The sequence below is a fragment of the Pelmatolapia mariae genome, linkage group LG6 (genome assembly GCF_036321145.2).
Source record: "Pelmatolapia mariae isolate MD_Pm_ZW linkage group LG6, Pm_UMD_F_2, whole genome shotgun sequence".
Taxonomy (NCBI): Eukaryota; Metazoa; Chordata; class Actinopteri; order Cichliformes; family Cichlidae; genus Pelmatolapia; species Pelmatolapia mariae.
The window spans coordinates 4,779,949-4,792,881 of record NC_086232.1 but is presented as its reverse complement, the minus strand read 5'-3'; the positions used below and the strand labels follow the sequence as shown (position 1 = coordinate 4,792,881).

At 40.4% G+C, this 12,933-nt stretch overlaps 1 protein-coding gene across 8 annotated transcripts in view; it reads right to left on the bottom strand.

The window, feature by feature from the left end:
* The window catches only part of kcnh1b (potassium voltage-gated channel, subfamily H (eag-related), member 1b), a 155,291-nt gene that overhangs the window by 52,418 nt on the left and 89,940 nt on the right, over positions 1–12,933 (bottom strand). For 2 of the 8 annotated variants that reach the window (XR_010094028.1, XR_010094027.1), the window contains exon 11: positions 9,489–9,747. The exons of 5 other annotated variants lie outside the window; for them this stretch is intronic. Coding sequence is in view for 1 of the 3 variants with exons in the window: in XM_063475688.1 (XP_063331758.1) it covers positions 9,667–9,747 (81 nt within the window). In the remaining 2 variants the exon portion in view is untranslated. Of the gene's footprint in view, positions 1–8,448; positions 9,748–12,933 lie in introns of those variants that run through there. One more of the 8 variants, XM_063475688.1, reaches the window with a different exon arrangement.

The window sequence follows — 12,933 nt, the reverse complement described above, 5'->3', positions numbered from 1 at the left end:
GGGGAGTGTGATTGTCTGTACAGTGTCTACTCCTGTAGACACTGAACAAACTACTTATGTAGGGGAAGAGGAGATGGATGTCCGTATCTGTGTGTGCCTGTTTGCCTGTGTCTATATGTCAGGTCGGGTATTAGACGCCACCTCTCTGAGAACATCTAAGGAAAGTATGGAGGCCTAGCTCCCCTCACCAATCTCCCTGCCGGTGGCTGATGCCCTCAGACATCGGTGCGTTGGTGGTTCTTGGTGTCCGAGGCTGCACGCTCAGGTATGCACCGACTCACTCCCGGTGGCTGCTTGTCAGGGCCTGGCACCTGTAGCTCGGTCGGGCCCCTTCAGGGGGTGGGGTGCCATCGGCCTCTGGGCCTGGGGCTCGGTCCACTGTGGCACAGCTGGCTGCCGGCAGAGCTCACGGGCACGTCACTGCAACCCCCTTTAGCTTCTGCTCCGCAGCTGCTGAGTGATCCCTCATCTGGGGCTCTCCTCAGCTCTTACCAGGAGGGTGGCATGGTTGCTCCTCCATTGGTTGTCCTTGGTTCCTTGTTCTCTGAGGGTATCTGGATGTCTGGAGCCTGGATCTCCACCATGCCACCTTCATGCCCAGGTGGACACGGCTCTGGCCCCCCACACTCTCTAGCAGATTATTACATGAAGGGACCTTTTGAATACAAGCGCGCTCATGCTCATAGGTGTACACACAGGTGCACACAGACACAAACTACACCTCTTTTGGCTGCTACCTCAAAGCACACTGTGCGCTGTTGATCTGACATGCTGCACAATAACATCCAATATGTAGTATTTACTGTTGTATACACAGATTAGCATGATGATGTTGTATATTTTATTGCTCTGTTCTTTGCTTGTTCCCTCTGCCTTTTTTATTGTCGCCCAACAGGTGATCTGTGTGTGTGTGCGTGTGTGAGTATGTGTGTGTGTGTGTGTGGGGGGTATAACTAAAAAGGTCAATGAAATGGACCAAAACGGCAAGGCCGGCACAGTCCACTTGGTAAAGTAAATCCGTTGGGCATCCTTTATGGCCTTTAGACACTAATTCTGATGGCAAAAGAACCAAACGGGACAGACTGGAAAAAAAGGAAACCCAAAGTACAAAATAATGGAGGTCATATCATATGAATTGCTGGCTTCAAAGTGTTGTATTATTACGTCCAAACAGCCTCTGTTCTATGTTGCTACTCGTCAGGTGGTTCTAGCTCAGCAAGTACACTCTCACCACAGTCAAGTGGTTCCATGGATGTGGCTTTCAGACCTCGTCGACTGCCTGACAACAGTTGGCATTTTCAATTTCAAATTCCTTGGCAGAAGACTCCATCTGATGTCATCAGGAAGCTGGAAACAGGGAAACGGCCAACAAGATGTGAGAGACTTGAAATCATCCGACTCATTGTCAGTGAAATTTTGACCATATGCCCAACACCTGGGAAGAAACACCTCAGTGAGATAGCAAGACGGATGACAAAGACCTACCCTGTGGCATTTACTGATGTAATTGAAGGGGAAGTTGTAGGCAGTGGGTATGACGCTCTCACCAAACAGATGGTCAGCAGAGTGGATAACCTTAAGAGAGGAATGACTTCACTTGCCATAAAGAGACAGCTTATTAGCCGCAGTGGAGGAGAGGGTAGCGCCACTCAAAAGAGAAGGCTAGACAGTTATGGATGCATAAACTGGCAACCAACACTGCTTCCGCCTGGTGAAACCCCTGGGTCCCAAAAATGTGGAAAGGAAGAGTTACAAAAAATGTACAGAGAAAGATGCTGTGACTCCAAGGCTATTGAGAATATGATGAGGGTCACATTCTTCACTCAGAGACAGGACATTATTAGTGGAACTGAGACCTCTGACTTGACGGAGGAATGGCCATATCTGTTTGAGATAACTGGCATGAAGATTCATTTTGAAGAGCTCACCGGCATGGACATAGATGAGCATGACATAGCAAATAAATGTGCCAGAGTTGTTTCATTCCTTAAACACAATGACAAGACCGAGAGAATGGCAGCCATATTCAGAGAAATGGAAACATCTAGCAAGAATGTTGCAGACATCAATGTTGCAGTGTTTCTTCCACTACTGCTCAAGTACTTCAATGAAGAGGAAGACCAGATGTTCTTCAAAATGGATCAAACAACCCTGCCCTCTGAAGTGGACTGTACTGAACTCCCAAGTACACCATGCATTGTCCTTTGTGGTATTAATATTTGTCTTTATCTATTTAAACATTTTGTGCATGATACCTCTTTATATTTTGGTCACCTAAAACTTAGAGTTTACACTTCTGAGTTGCATTGTGGTCTGATTGGTTGTTGTGGCTTTCCTCCATTCCATAGTAATGGTATAGTATAATAAGACCATTGACATTTGATGTGATTATTATACTGCTAATTTCTGTCTGATTGGCTTAAGCATTCCTGGGATTTCCCTATACACAAAAGTTTGGGCACCTTGCAGTTGACCGGGGGGCCCAAGCTGCGTGCCAGTGTATGTAATTGATATACATCAGTTGTAACACAGAAGTTGTTTGAGTCATGTGTGGATTTGTTTTTTGTCTTTTTTAAATGTCGTTGTCCCCTTGTCTCTTGTTCGTGTACACAACAGGAAACTCTACTTTGGCGGCAGAGCACTACATGTTATCTGTGGACCAGATCATTGTGAATGGCCGTATCACTGTCTTCAGCAAGGCACTTATCCTGATGTTTGGCTCTTACTATTGCATGAACATTTCCTATCCAGCAGGCCAAGCAGCAACCTTGGAATTCTTGCAAAGGTAAGGCGGCACCAGTCAATTTTATACATTGAAACATCTCCTTTCATTTGCAGCTAAAACGCACATGACTGAGCAATGCTAGAGTGTTGGGAAGATTTGTAGATTGATAAATCAACATATGCTCAATATTTGCTTTTCAGATGGCTGTCTCTGAAATATCCTTGAGTAATGCTCATGTCAAGTTATAGAGAGAGACCTTTGAGTAGTAGATGTTCACAGATGTTTCACTACCCTGAAATAGTATTTGCAATGGATACTCACAGGTTAACCAAACATCGTTGCATCACCCCTCTGTTCCACAATGACCTGTATGTCCAAACACACACTCAAAAGCAAGCTCAATCTACACTTAGATTATTTGCAAACGTAAAAAACACATACAGTCCAGTCCTGTGTTTTTTGATTAAGTTGTTGTTTTTCATTTGACAGATGCCTCTTTAAGATAAACCCCGACAAGGGATCCAAAGTGGTGCAGAACACATCTAAGACACACCTCGCGGTCAATCCAAGGGTCCTGACGTTGATAACCAAAATTGTGGACTACGAGTGGAGAGCCTAAAAAGGTCTTATTTTCATCCTGTGGTTGACATAATCTGGTGTTCAGTAGCACTGGTCTCTGGTTCACAGCCAGTGTCAACAGCACAGGTGGTCCACTTGATAGGGGAAGAGTGAAATATAAGCTGCAACTCCTATTCACATTTAGTTTGCATTCGCGCTAGCCAGTTTGTATGTTACTGTCTGCTGACAGGTATCTCTGTTCATGCTTCAGGTGTAGCATTGTCTTAAGTATTATCTTCATTTCAGTTTATTTTAAAAGGCTATACATTGACACTTGTGGTGCTTACTCTGCAAACACAGTACCATCCGTTCAGTTATTTTCATGAAAGTTTGTATTACAGTGACAACTTACAACATATCAATACTTATCAGTTTATAATCAGCATAACACTGAGGCTTTTGTTTTACTCTATTTGTTCTTTGCATATAATTCCATTTCACAATTCTCCAGGGGAACCCAAATGGCCAGCAGAATCCCTAACTGGGAGACTTTATGACAGTTTTTTTTTTTCAATGTGCCTTTGTTCAGCACAAGTGGTAGTTCTTGGGTTGTTCCAGGAATGGTTGTTTTTTTGTCATTAAAATTCATGTTACTGATTGAAACAATGTCTCCTGTCTTATAAGTAAGATACACATCTACAGACTGCTCATACACAGCCAGTGATGGGAATAACGGCGTTACAAGTAACGGCGTTACTAGCGGCGTTACTTTTTTCAGTAACGAGTAATCTAACTAATTACTATTCCTATCGTTACAACGCCATTACAGTTGCTAACAAGGAAACGTGGTCCGTTACTATTTTTCAACAAACAGACGGTTGAAGCTGTGTTCAGCTTACCGCATCTTATATCAGTAGCACGGAAGTAGCTGACTACGTAAGTAATCTGGACGCTACAGCTTTAAGCAGCTGCGCGCGCTCCCGCGGACGGCAATCACGATCACTGTCTAGCACAACACCTGGAGCTAAGGGGGCAAAACAATCGCATGAGTGCTGCTGTTTGACTGAGGAAGAATAAAGTAGTCGTGGTAAGCCAATCACACGACCACTTAAAGACAAAGCAACAAGGTGATATATACCAGTTTATAAATTATGTTGATAGGCCACGTAAAACCAGAGTCGTGATAAACAATATATACGCGGCGTTTTTTCCTCAATAGTTTCGTCACGTTTACTGTCTAAGGACAGCACTAGCAAGCACTCTCTGCTTATGACCAAAACAAAAAAAAAACAGCGGAAGTTTTAGGAGTAATGGCGAGAGAGAGAGAGAGAGCAGAAAAAGAGAGAGAGAGCGAGTTTTGAGATGTGAGAGATTTGTGACGTTTAGCGTGTTTGGAGTGTGTAGTTAATGTGTTGTCTTGTGTAGTTAGTGTGTAGTGTTGTGGATAGTTTTGTGTTGTGTGTCAGAACAATAAGGTGACTGCTGTCTCCAGGGAGAAAAAGGAGTGATACACCTGCTGCTGTCAGACCTGCAGGTATCAGGCTGTGATGTTCTCCTTTATAGTGGACAGAAATTATTTTTTTGGAGTGGCACAAATAATTTGTGTGGCATCTTATTGAATGCAGAACAGCTGATTGTTCTGTAAATAGTTTGAAATGGTTACTTAAAAAAAAGGGTAAAAGTAAACTTGTGCATAGGATTTTAAAATTGACAATTTATATTTGCATTTAAAGTTATGAAATATGATTCATTAAAGATGTTTGTGGTTGTTACAGTAAAGAATATAACTTTTTCTACTCGGATTTTATGGTTTTTGTCTGATTTTAGATCAATTGTGTTAATACATTATGTCAAAATGAAAACATAACTGTAAATTCAGACACGTGAGGTTGTGCTGAAAAGGATGATACCAAACAAGGCAAAGTAAATAGTTTTTAAAGGCAAGATGTGGAGGGAAAATCAAAAGTAGTTAAAATGGCCAGTTATACCCTGGACCCCAGAGGGTTAAACTTTTTTTTTTAAAGTAACGCAATAGTTACTTTTCAAGTAATTAATTACTTTTAGAATATTGTAACTCAGTTACTAACTCAGTTACTTTTTTGAAGAACTAGTAACTATAATTGAATTACTTTTTCAAAGTAACTTGCCCAACACTGTACACAACATATGATAGAGAATTAACATAATCTTGATGTAATTATAATCAGGGGTTGACAGATATGACCCACAATCTTACAGTGAGTACACTTAATCCAAACTGAAAGTCTAGTAAGTATTCAGGAAATTTATGTTAAATTACACTTAAAATCTAAATTTACATGTGATATTATGTAGTATTGACAGTGAATTGTAGTTTTGAAGCCAATATCTAGTTTTTTGACATGTTTTGACAGATAAATCAAATTATTTTGTGCTGTGTAATGTAGTATTACATCAAATATGATTGAATATACAACTTTTTTACATCAAATTATGTTATTTAACCCAACTGTTAACTGTATATTTCCGTGGCTTTAAGCATTATTATTCACATTGCCACATTCATTGACCTTGTTTGTAGGTAATTTCATTGTGTAATCACCTTAAAATGTTCCTAGTTTAATGTCTAAAAGCACTTGGAAAAGGCAGAATCCCATGTAAAATTAGCGCAACAAACTCTCATTTTCATTACAGAAAATAACCGTATTTTTATGGGACAGTTATTTTCGGTTATTTTACGGTAGTATTTTGGCGCCCCAGCTGCCGGAATATTACCGTTTTTTTTTCCTATTTATAGATGATTTCAATGTTTAATCACATTAACATGTTCCTAATTTAATGTTTAGAAGCACTTGAAAAAGGCAAGATCCCATGTAAAATTAGCGCAACTAATTGTATTTTCATTACTGGAAATAACCGTATTTTTATGAGGAAGTTATTTTCGGTTATTTTACGGTAGTATTTTGGCGCCCCAGCTGCCGGCATATTACCGTTTTTTTAAGATGTTTTTTTTAACAGTGTAGTTAACATGTGAACATGTTGGATGATCTGTCTGCTGTCACTGGATGGTGCTGAGGTCTGAATCTGAGGGCAGCTCCTGTAATCACAATGAGAACAGAATCATCACAAACGGAAATATAAAGTTTATCCCTCAAAATTGAAATAAAAGTGATCCTTCTCTGTCTTCACACTCAGGATCTGAAGTTCTATTCTTACATTTTTTCAGTTCTACATTTCTGCAGACAACAAACATTAATGCTTCAAATGATTTATTTCAAAGGTGTACTGAGTACTATACATTTAACTGTGAACAATACTTCATTAAGAATTACCCAGACTGTTTTTAACCTGAATATTTAAAACTTAGTAAGAAAAAAAAGTCAGTGCTAAGAAAGTCATCAGTGGAAAAATTAAACATAAATATTAAGCTGCCAAACGGCCGTAGATGGTTTCAGTGCATAAACGGACTTTACAAAACAAGTTTCCCCGACAGCCGAGTGCTCATCTTAGCTAGGTCTCAGGAACTAGCTGAGGACGGTAGTTACGGATTAGCTTACAAACATGTTTAACTTACCGAAAAAGTGCGGCGGGGCCTCGGGTTCTTCTGTCGGGTAGTCCAGTTTACTGAAGAACACCTCAGGCTGTCAGGTTAAAACAGTCAGCCGTGGTTTTGTAACGTAAACGCTGGAGCTCCTCTCTGCACCCCCGCTCTGACACCTGACTTTTGAGACCTGACACCTGAGACCTGATTTTTGAGACCTAAATTCTGAGACCTGACACCTGAGACTTGAGACCTGACTTCTGAGACCTGACACCTGAGACCTGACTTTTGAGACCTGACACCTGAGACCTGAACACTTTTTCTCTGAGACCTGACGACTTTTTTCCTGAAACCTGACATTTTTTTGTCTGAGACCTGAGGATGTCCTAAAATGTACACTGTACTACAGTGGAATTCTTTTACCATCCCTTTATCCAGGATGGCAGAATGAGTAACCTGCCGTTATAGTTTGACTCCACCCTCCCAGTCCACTAACTACTAGATGCCCCTCCCAAGGTGTCTAGCTTCCATTTTGCTGGCCACCAATAAACTGCACTGATGGCAGGGTCCTGGAAGGATGGCACAAAGGACTCGACAGGACAAAGGATAACTGGGAAATATGAAAAACTTTCTGAATTCTTTGTGACTCCTCATACTTATTTCAGGTGAGCAGACACAGGGTTGATCGTGGACTTGATTTCAATGGACCAATGAATTTAGGAGAGAGATTCTTAGATTCAGAATGTAATGCGAAGTTGAAACGGGTGAAGGATACCTAGGTTGATGAATGTTCAAGCGCTTAGCTGACTGCAGGTAGACAAGGTTTTTGTGACTGGACAGGTTTTTCGCCCCCTGCAACCAGTGTCTCCATTCCTCCAATGTCAGTTTTATACTGAGTAGCTCATGGTCTCTGATATGATAATTCCTTTCTGCGGGAGAGCGATGGCAAGAACAAAATGCACATGGATGCATTTTACCTGTGTCCTGTTGGGAGAACACTGCTTCTAATCTGGAGTCAGAGGTGTCAATTTCTACGATGTTTTGACAGATCTGGTTAATTAAGGATCAAAGCTGTGGAAAAATGTTACCTGAGGTTATTAAAGGCCTCTTGGGTGGGGGGGTCCCACTGAAACACTGCTCCAGGAGAACTGAGATTAGCCAAGGGTAGGTGTGATGCCTCAAAGGCATTTATGTCATTTATCTTTAATGTTTGCTTTAAAATAATTCATTTGTATGTATTTAAGTTAGGAAGAACATTAAAAAGATTAAAAATGTTAAATAAGAAGATTTTATTTTGAAGGTGAACTTGCTAATAACCTCACTTCCTGGTGGGTTACCTGTATTGCTTCATTTCCTGTTTACTTCCTTTTCCTGGTTGCTCTAAGAGGGAGAGTGACATGCGGTCATGCTCTGAGGCTTATCCACAGCCATCCACTTGGGAACATTGTTCAGGCAACGCCGTAAGTGTATATGAAGGTGTTAAAAAAGCATAAATAGCGGTATTTGTTAAAAACTATATTTTATTTGCAGTTCATGAGGGTTGATTTGTACATGTTAAAAAAGGCATTAGTTTTGATGATCATTACTGTTGCTCAAGCTAATATGAAGATGTAAAGTCATATTTTGAGTTATTTCGTGATGCAATATTTATGTAAACATGGTCATTTTTTCTATTTTGTATTTCTTTTCAAGTACAGTTTTCACCACTTGTCAAATGAAGATTCTGAGAGTAAAAAGTCAACTCTACTCGGACTCCTGTATTCATTGACAAAGGTTTAGCTTGGTGTTTAATCAGAGTTGCTACACTCTGCAACAGAACTCTACAGTAGGGCTATTTCGCTGAAATTGCAACTGAATCAGTGGTAGAAATCTGGAAAACACAGAAATCCCTGACGCTGTTTCCTATACACTTAGGACGTAGAGAATCCCCCTCCTTTATTCACACCAGATGGTATGCACTATGCAGGTCCAGTTTGACAAAAATAGTAGCCTACTGAAAGAGCTCAAAAACAGAGGACACCAGAGGTAACTGTAACTTTGTAAAGTTCTGAAATAAATACTAGAATAGTGACTTATCTTTCCTTTCTTGCTGCCTGTACATTGGATTTTTTTTCCAGTGAATGTAAAAAAAACCCTGAAAAATTAAACTAAGTTTGTTCCCTGTGGCTTTCGGATAAGGAAATATGTCCATTATTCACTTATGTTCAGCGCATAAGTGTTGTCTGCACTTATGCGCTGAACAACATTTCAGTATCTGTCCTGGGTTCCTGGGTGGGGTGCTCGTGGGTGTTCCACCTGGAGACTCTGTCATCCTACTGGGAAACCTCAACTGAGCTGTCAAGTGATCACCACCTAGTAGTGAGTTAGCTCAGGTGGTGGTGGAGGAAGCTGGACAGGACATCTAAACATATAGACAGGGTGCTCAGGTAAAGCCTAGCAGAGGCTCCGGTCCATGAGATCTTCAACTCTCACCTCCGGCAAAGCTTTGACAGCATTCCAAAGGAGACTGGGGACATCGAGTCCAAATGGACCGGAAGGCCATACAAAATTGGGGCTCAGGCAGTGTCTTCAGACAAAAACTTAGGTTTGGCAGGAGTCCCCAAAGCAAAATCGTCAGGTGACTAAGTAGGGTAAAGCAGTGGTAGGAGTGCAGTTGATTTCTGTGGACGAGTGGGGACAACTCACTGCATCACTGACGATGAGGTCACTAAGGCAGTTAAACAACTCCTTGGTGGCAGGGCTCATGGGTTGGATCGACCTGAGTTCCTGAAGGCTCTGGATGTTGTAGCACTGTCTTAGTTGACACACCTCAACAATGTTGCGTGGAGACCTGGACTGGTAGACTGGGGTGGTGGTTCCATCTTTAAGAAGGGTTAGAAGGGTGTGCTCCAACTATAGGGGGATCACACTCCTCAGCCTCCCCGGGAAAATCTATGCCAGGGTGCTGGAAAGGAGAGTCCATCTGTTAGTTGAAAGCTTAGACCACTGGATCAACTCTTCACCCTCTTGAGGATATTTGAGTGTGCATGGGAGTCCAAGCAGTCTACATATGTTTGGAGAACATGTGGATTTGGAGAAGGCTGACTGTATTCCTCAAAGTATTCTGTGGCAGGTGCTTTGGGAGTATGGAGTGTCTCGCCTGTCACAACAGCCATTCAGTTCTTAGGCAACCATTGCAGGAGCTTGGTCTGCTATTGCCAGCAATAAATCAGACTTATTCACATGGGTGTTGGATTTTGCTACGGCTGCCCTTATAAATAGATATAAATACAAATAGATTTGGAAACTGGTCAGCTTGAATGTGAAGTAAACCAGGCTATAACAGATTATAGTATAGGAACTGAAGGTTACTTTACAACTGCTCATGCTGTAAAACCTTAAGAATGTTGGTAAATGACTTTAATGTACAATAATGCTGTCTGTGGACTACTAGCTACCAGTCACTTGATGTGACATCTGACAGCCCTTTAAGAGTGTCTTTATTATTCAGAGACACTGCATGTTTGTGGCTGTTTACAGCTTTTCTTACGGCAATGTCATCACTATGTTGGACACAAAGCCATTTAATGAACTCATGAACTCTGGTCAATGTCACTGGACAATTCTGTCAGAGAGCTCTCAGATGAATAGATTAAGTGAGAAAACTAATAATGTTTAGTCGCTGCTGATTAGTTTCTTCTGATACAGTATCATAAAAATCATTTTGCCATATTATTTCCATCAGTACTGTATACTTAATTCCTGTGTTCATTCAGAAACTCCAGTTTGCAGGGATTTTAAAGACAAATCTAGACTTTTGGACATTAAATGTTCCTTAACAGGTTGCAACTTGGACATATAATTTTAGTTTGACCACTTTTTTGGGAGAATTAGTAGAATTGGTTAATTACTACACACAGCGATTCATTACATCACAATTAATCATGTTAATTAAGACAGTTATTATGAAACACGAATAAGAAGATAATTAAAGACTCATCCATCTGATATAACTATGGGTTTCATTTATTATATAATAAATAGACTGATACCGGCACTTTCTACTACATTTAAGCACTAAATGTGGTTTCAGTAGCACTTTCTATTACAGCTCAGTAATAAAAAGGTAATAGTAAGGTAACAAAGGGAAACTAGAACGTAATAATGTAATAATAATAATAAAGTCATTACCATACAATTACCAAAGTAATAACTACTAAATAGTAATATCATGGTAGAAACAATGGTAATAATTACGTAATATTACGTAATATGAATAATACTAAGTAATATGAAATTTATGTAAAAGGAAAATAAGAGCCCAAATATTTAGGGTAATAAGATGAAAATACAGCTTAAATAGAGTGGTAATAGTAGGGCAAAAAGGAAAAAACAAGAATGTAATATTGTGGTCATTTTAAAAGCTATTAGCATTAAATTACCCATAGTAGATTCTGTGTAACAAGCAGGAAACAGAGCTGCAAAATGCAAAACTGCCTATTTCCACTTAATAACACATTAATAACTTATTAAAGCAAAATCTTAAAAAGTGTGTTTAGTACTGGGCAATATCTCTGGTAGTATCTGTGTCATAAGCAGAAAACATATTAATAACCAGGTAATAATCTATTAAAACAAACATAAAGAACTTCTAGGACTGCTTTCTCCCATTTGGGCAATATCTCTAAAATTAGAAATATGCTACCTCAGAGTGACGCTGAAAAACTAGTTCATGCATTTATTACTTCTGTTTTCCTTCTCTCACCCCAACCGGTCGCAGCAGATGGCCCCGCCCCTCCCTGAGCCTGGTTCTGCCGGAGGTTTCTTCCTGTTAAAAGGGAGTTTTTCCTTCCCACTGTCGCCAAAGTGCTTGCTCATAGGGGGTCACATGATTGTTGGGTTTTTTTCTCTGTATTATTGTAGGGTCTACCTTACAACATAAAGCACCTTGAGGTGACTGTTGTTGTGAGTTGCCACTAATCAAGGATTGACAGAGGTGATTATAAATAAATATTAAGAGTGTTGACAGGAATATCTCTTGGCTGAACACGGAACACACACACACGCACACATATGCATGTACACTGACACAGACCTACACTCACCCAACCTCCCCAAACGCCTTCGAAGCTTATGTCTTCTATGTTGTGAGATGTGATGATTCAAGTGCTATGTGTTTTTTTCTGTTCTCAAAATGATCTCCCTGTTGGAGCTCAGTCTGGGGGGAGTTCTTTTTTTTCCCTCGACTTTCCTCATGTTGTGCATTTTCCATTGTTCGGTTCCGGGTCGCTGTTCGTGCGGTCAACCGGCCAGTCAACTGAGCAGTTTTGTGTTCTTCAACGTCATGCTGCTCTGTTGTATCTTAATTGCCCCATGGGCATAAATAAAGTCTCTCTGACCTGTATTACAGAGTAGAAAAGAGCGTCTGCAAAAGGATGTAACTATTGCAGTGTTTACAGTGTATTATAGTGATGTGTCGGTCGCGAACGAAACGGCTCTTAGAGCCGACTCTTTGAAGTCGACGCGAGCCGGCTCCTTATTGGGAGCCGTGGTTTTTTTTTTCTTCCTCTCACCCTCTCTCTCTCTCTCTCTCTCTCGCACTTTTTTTTTCGCTTCACTCGGCACGCGAGCCTTGTGCTTTGCGATGGGAAGAGGGGGGAGGGGCGGTAGTTACACTTGCAGTAGCACAGGAACAGAGCCGGAGGGAAAGAGAGAGAAAGAGAGCCAGGGACAACAACGTCACATTAGAAAGGTATAATAATCATCCACAACTGAAAATAGTTGTGGATGATTCAGAAAGTTTATTCATACAGGCCCATATGACAGAGAATGTGCATCTTCTTTTTGTTTTCATATTTTTTCATATTTATATTGTGTTGTGGTTTGCAGTGTTTTGTGTTGTTTCACTTTAAATTTGTTTAAAAGGAAAAAGCTGAAAATTTAAATAGTTAAAAGTTGAAATGTAAATAGTTGATTTTTGTATTATATGATTTATTTATTACATTTCATGTGGAGTGAATAAATAAAAGTATATTTACGGTGGCCTCTAGAGACAAAACACGTACACACTCCAAAACACTTACAAACTCTGAAGCATGTACAAATCCCGAAGCACGTACAAACTCCAAAACACGTAAAAACTCCATAGCAC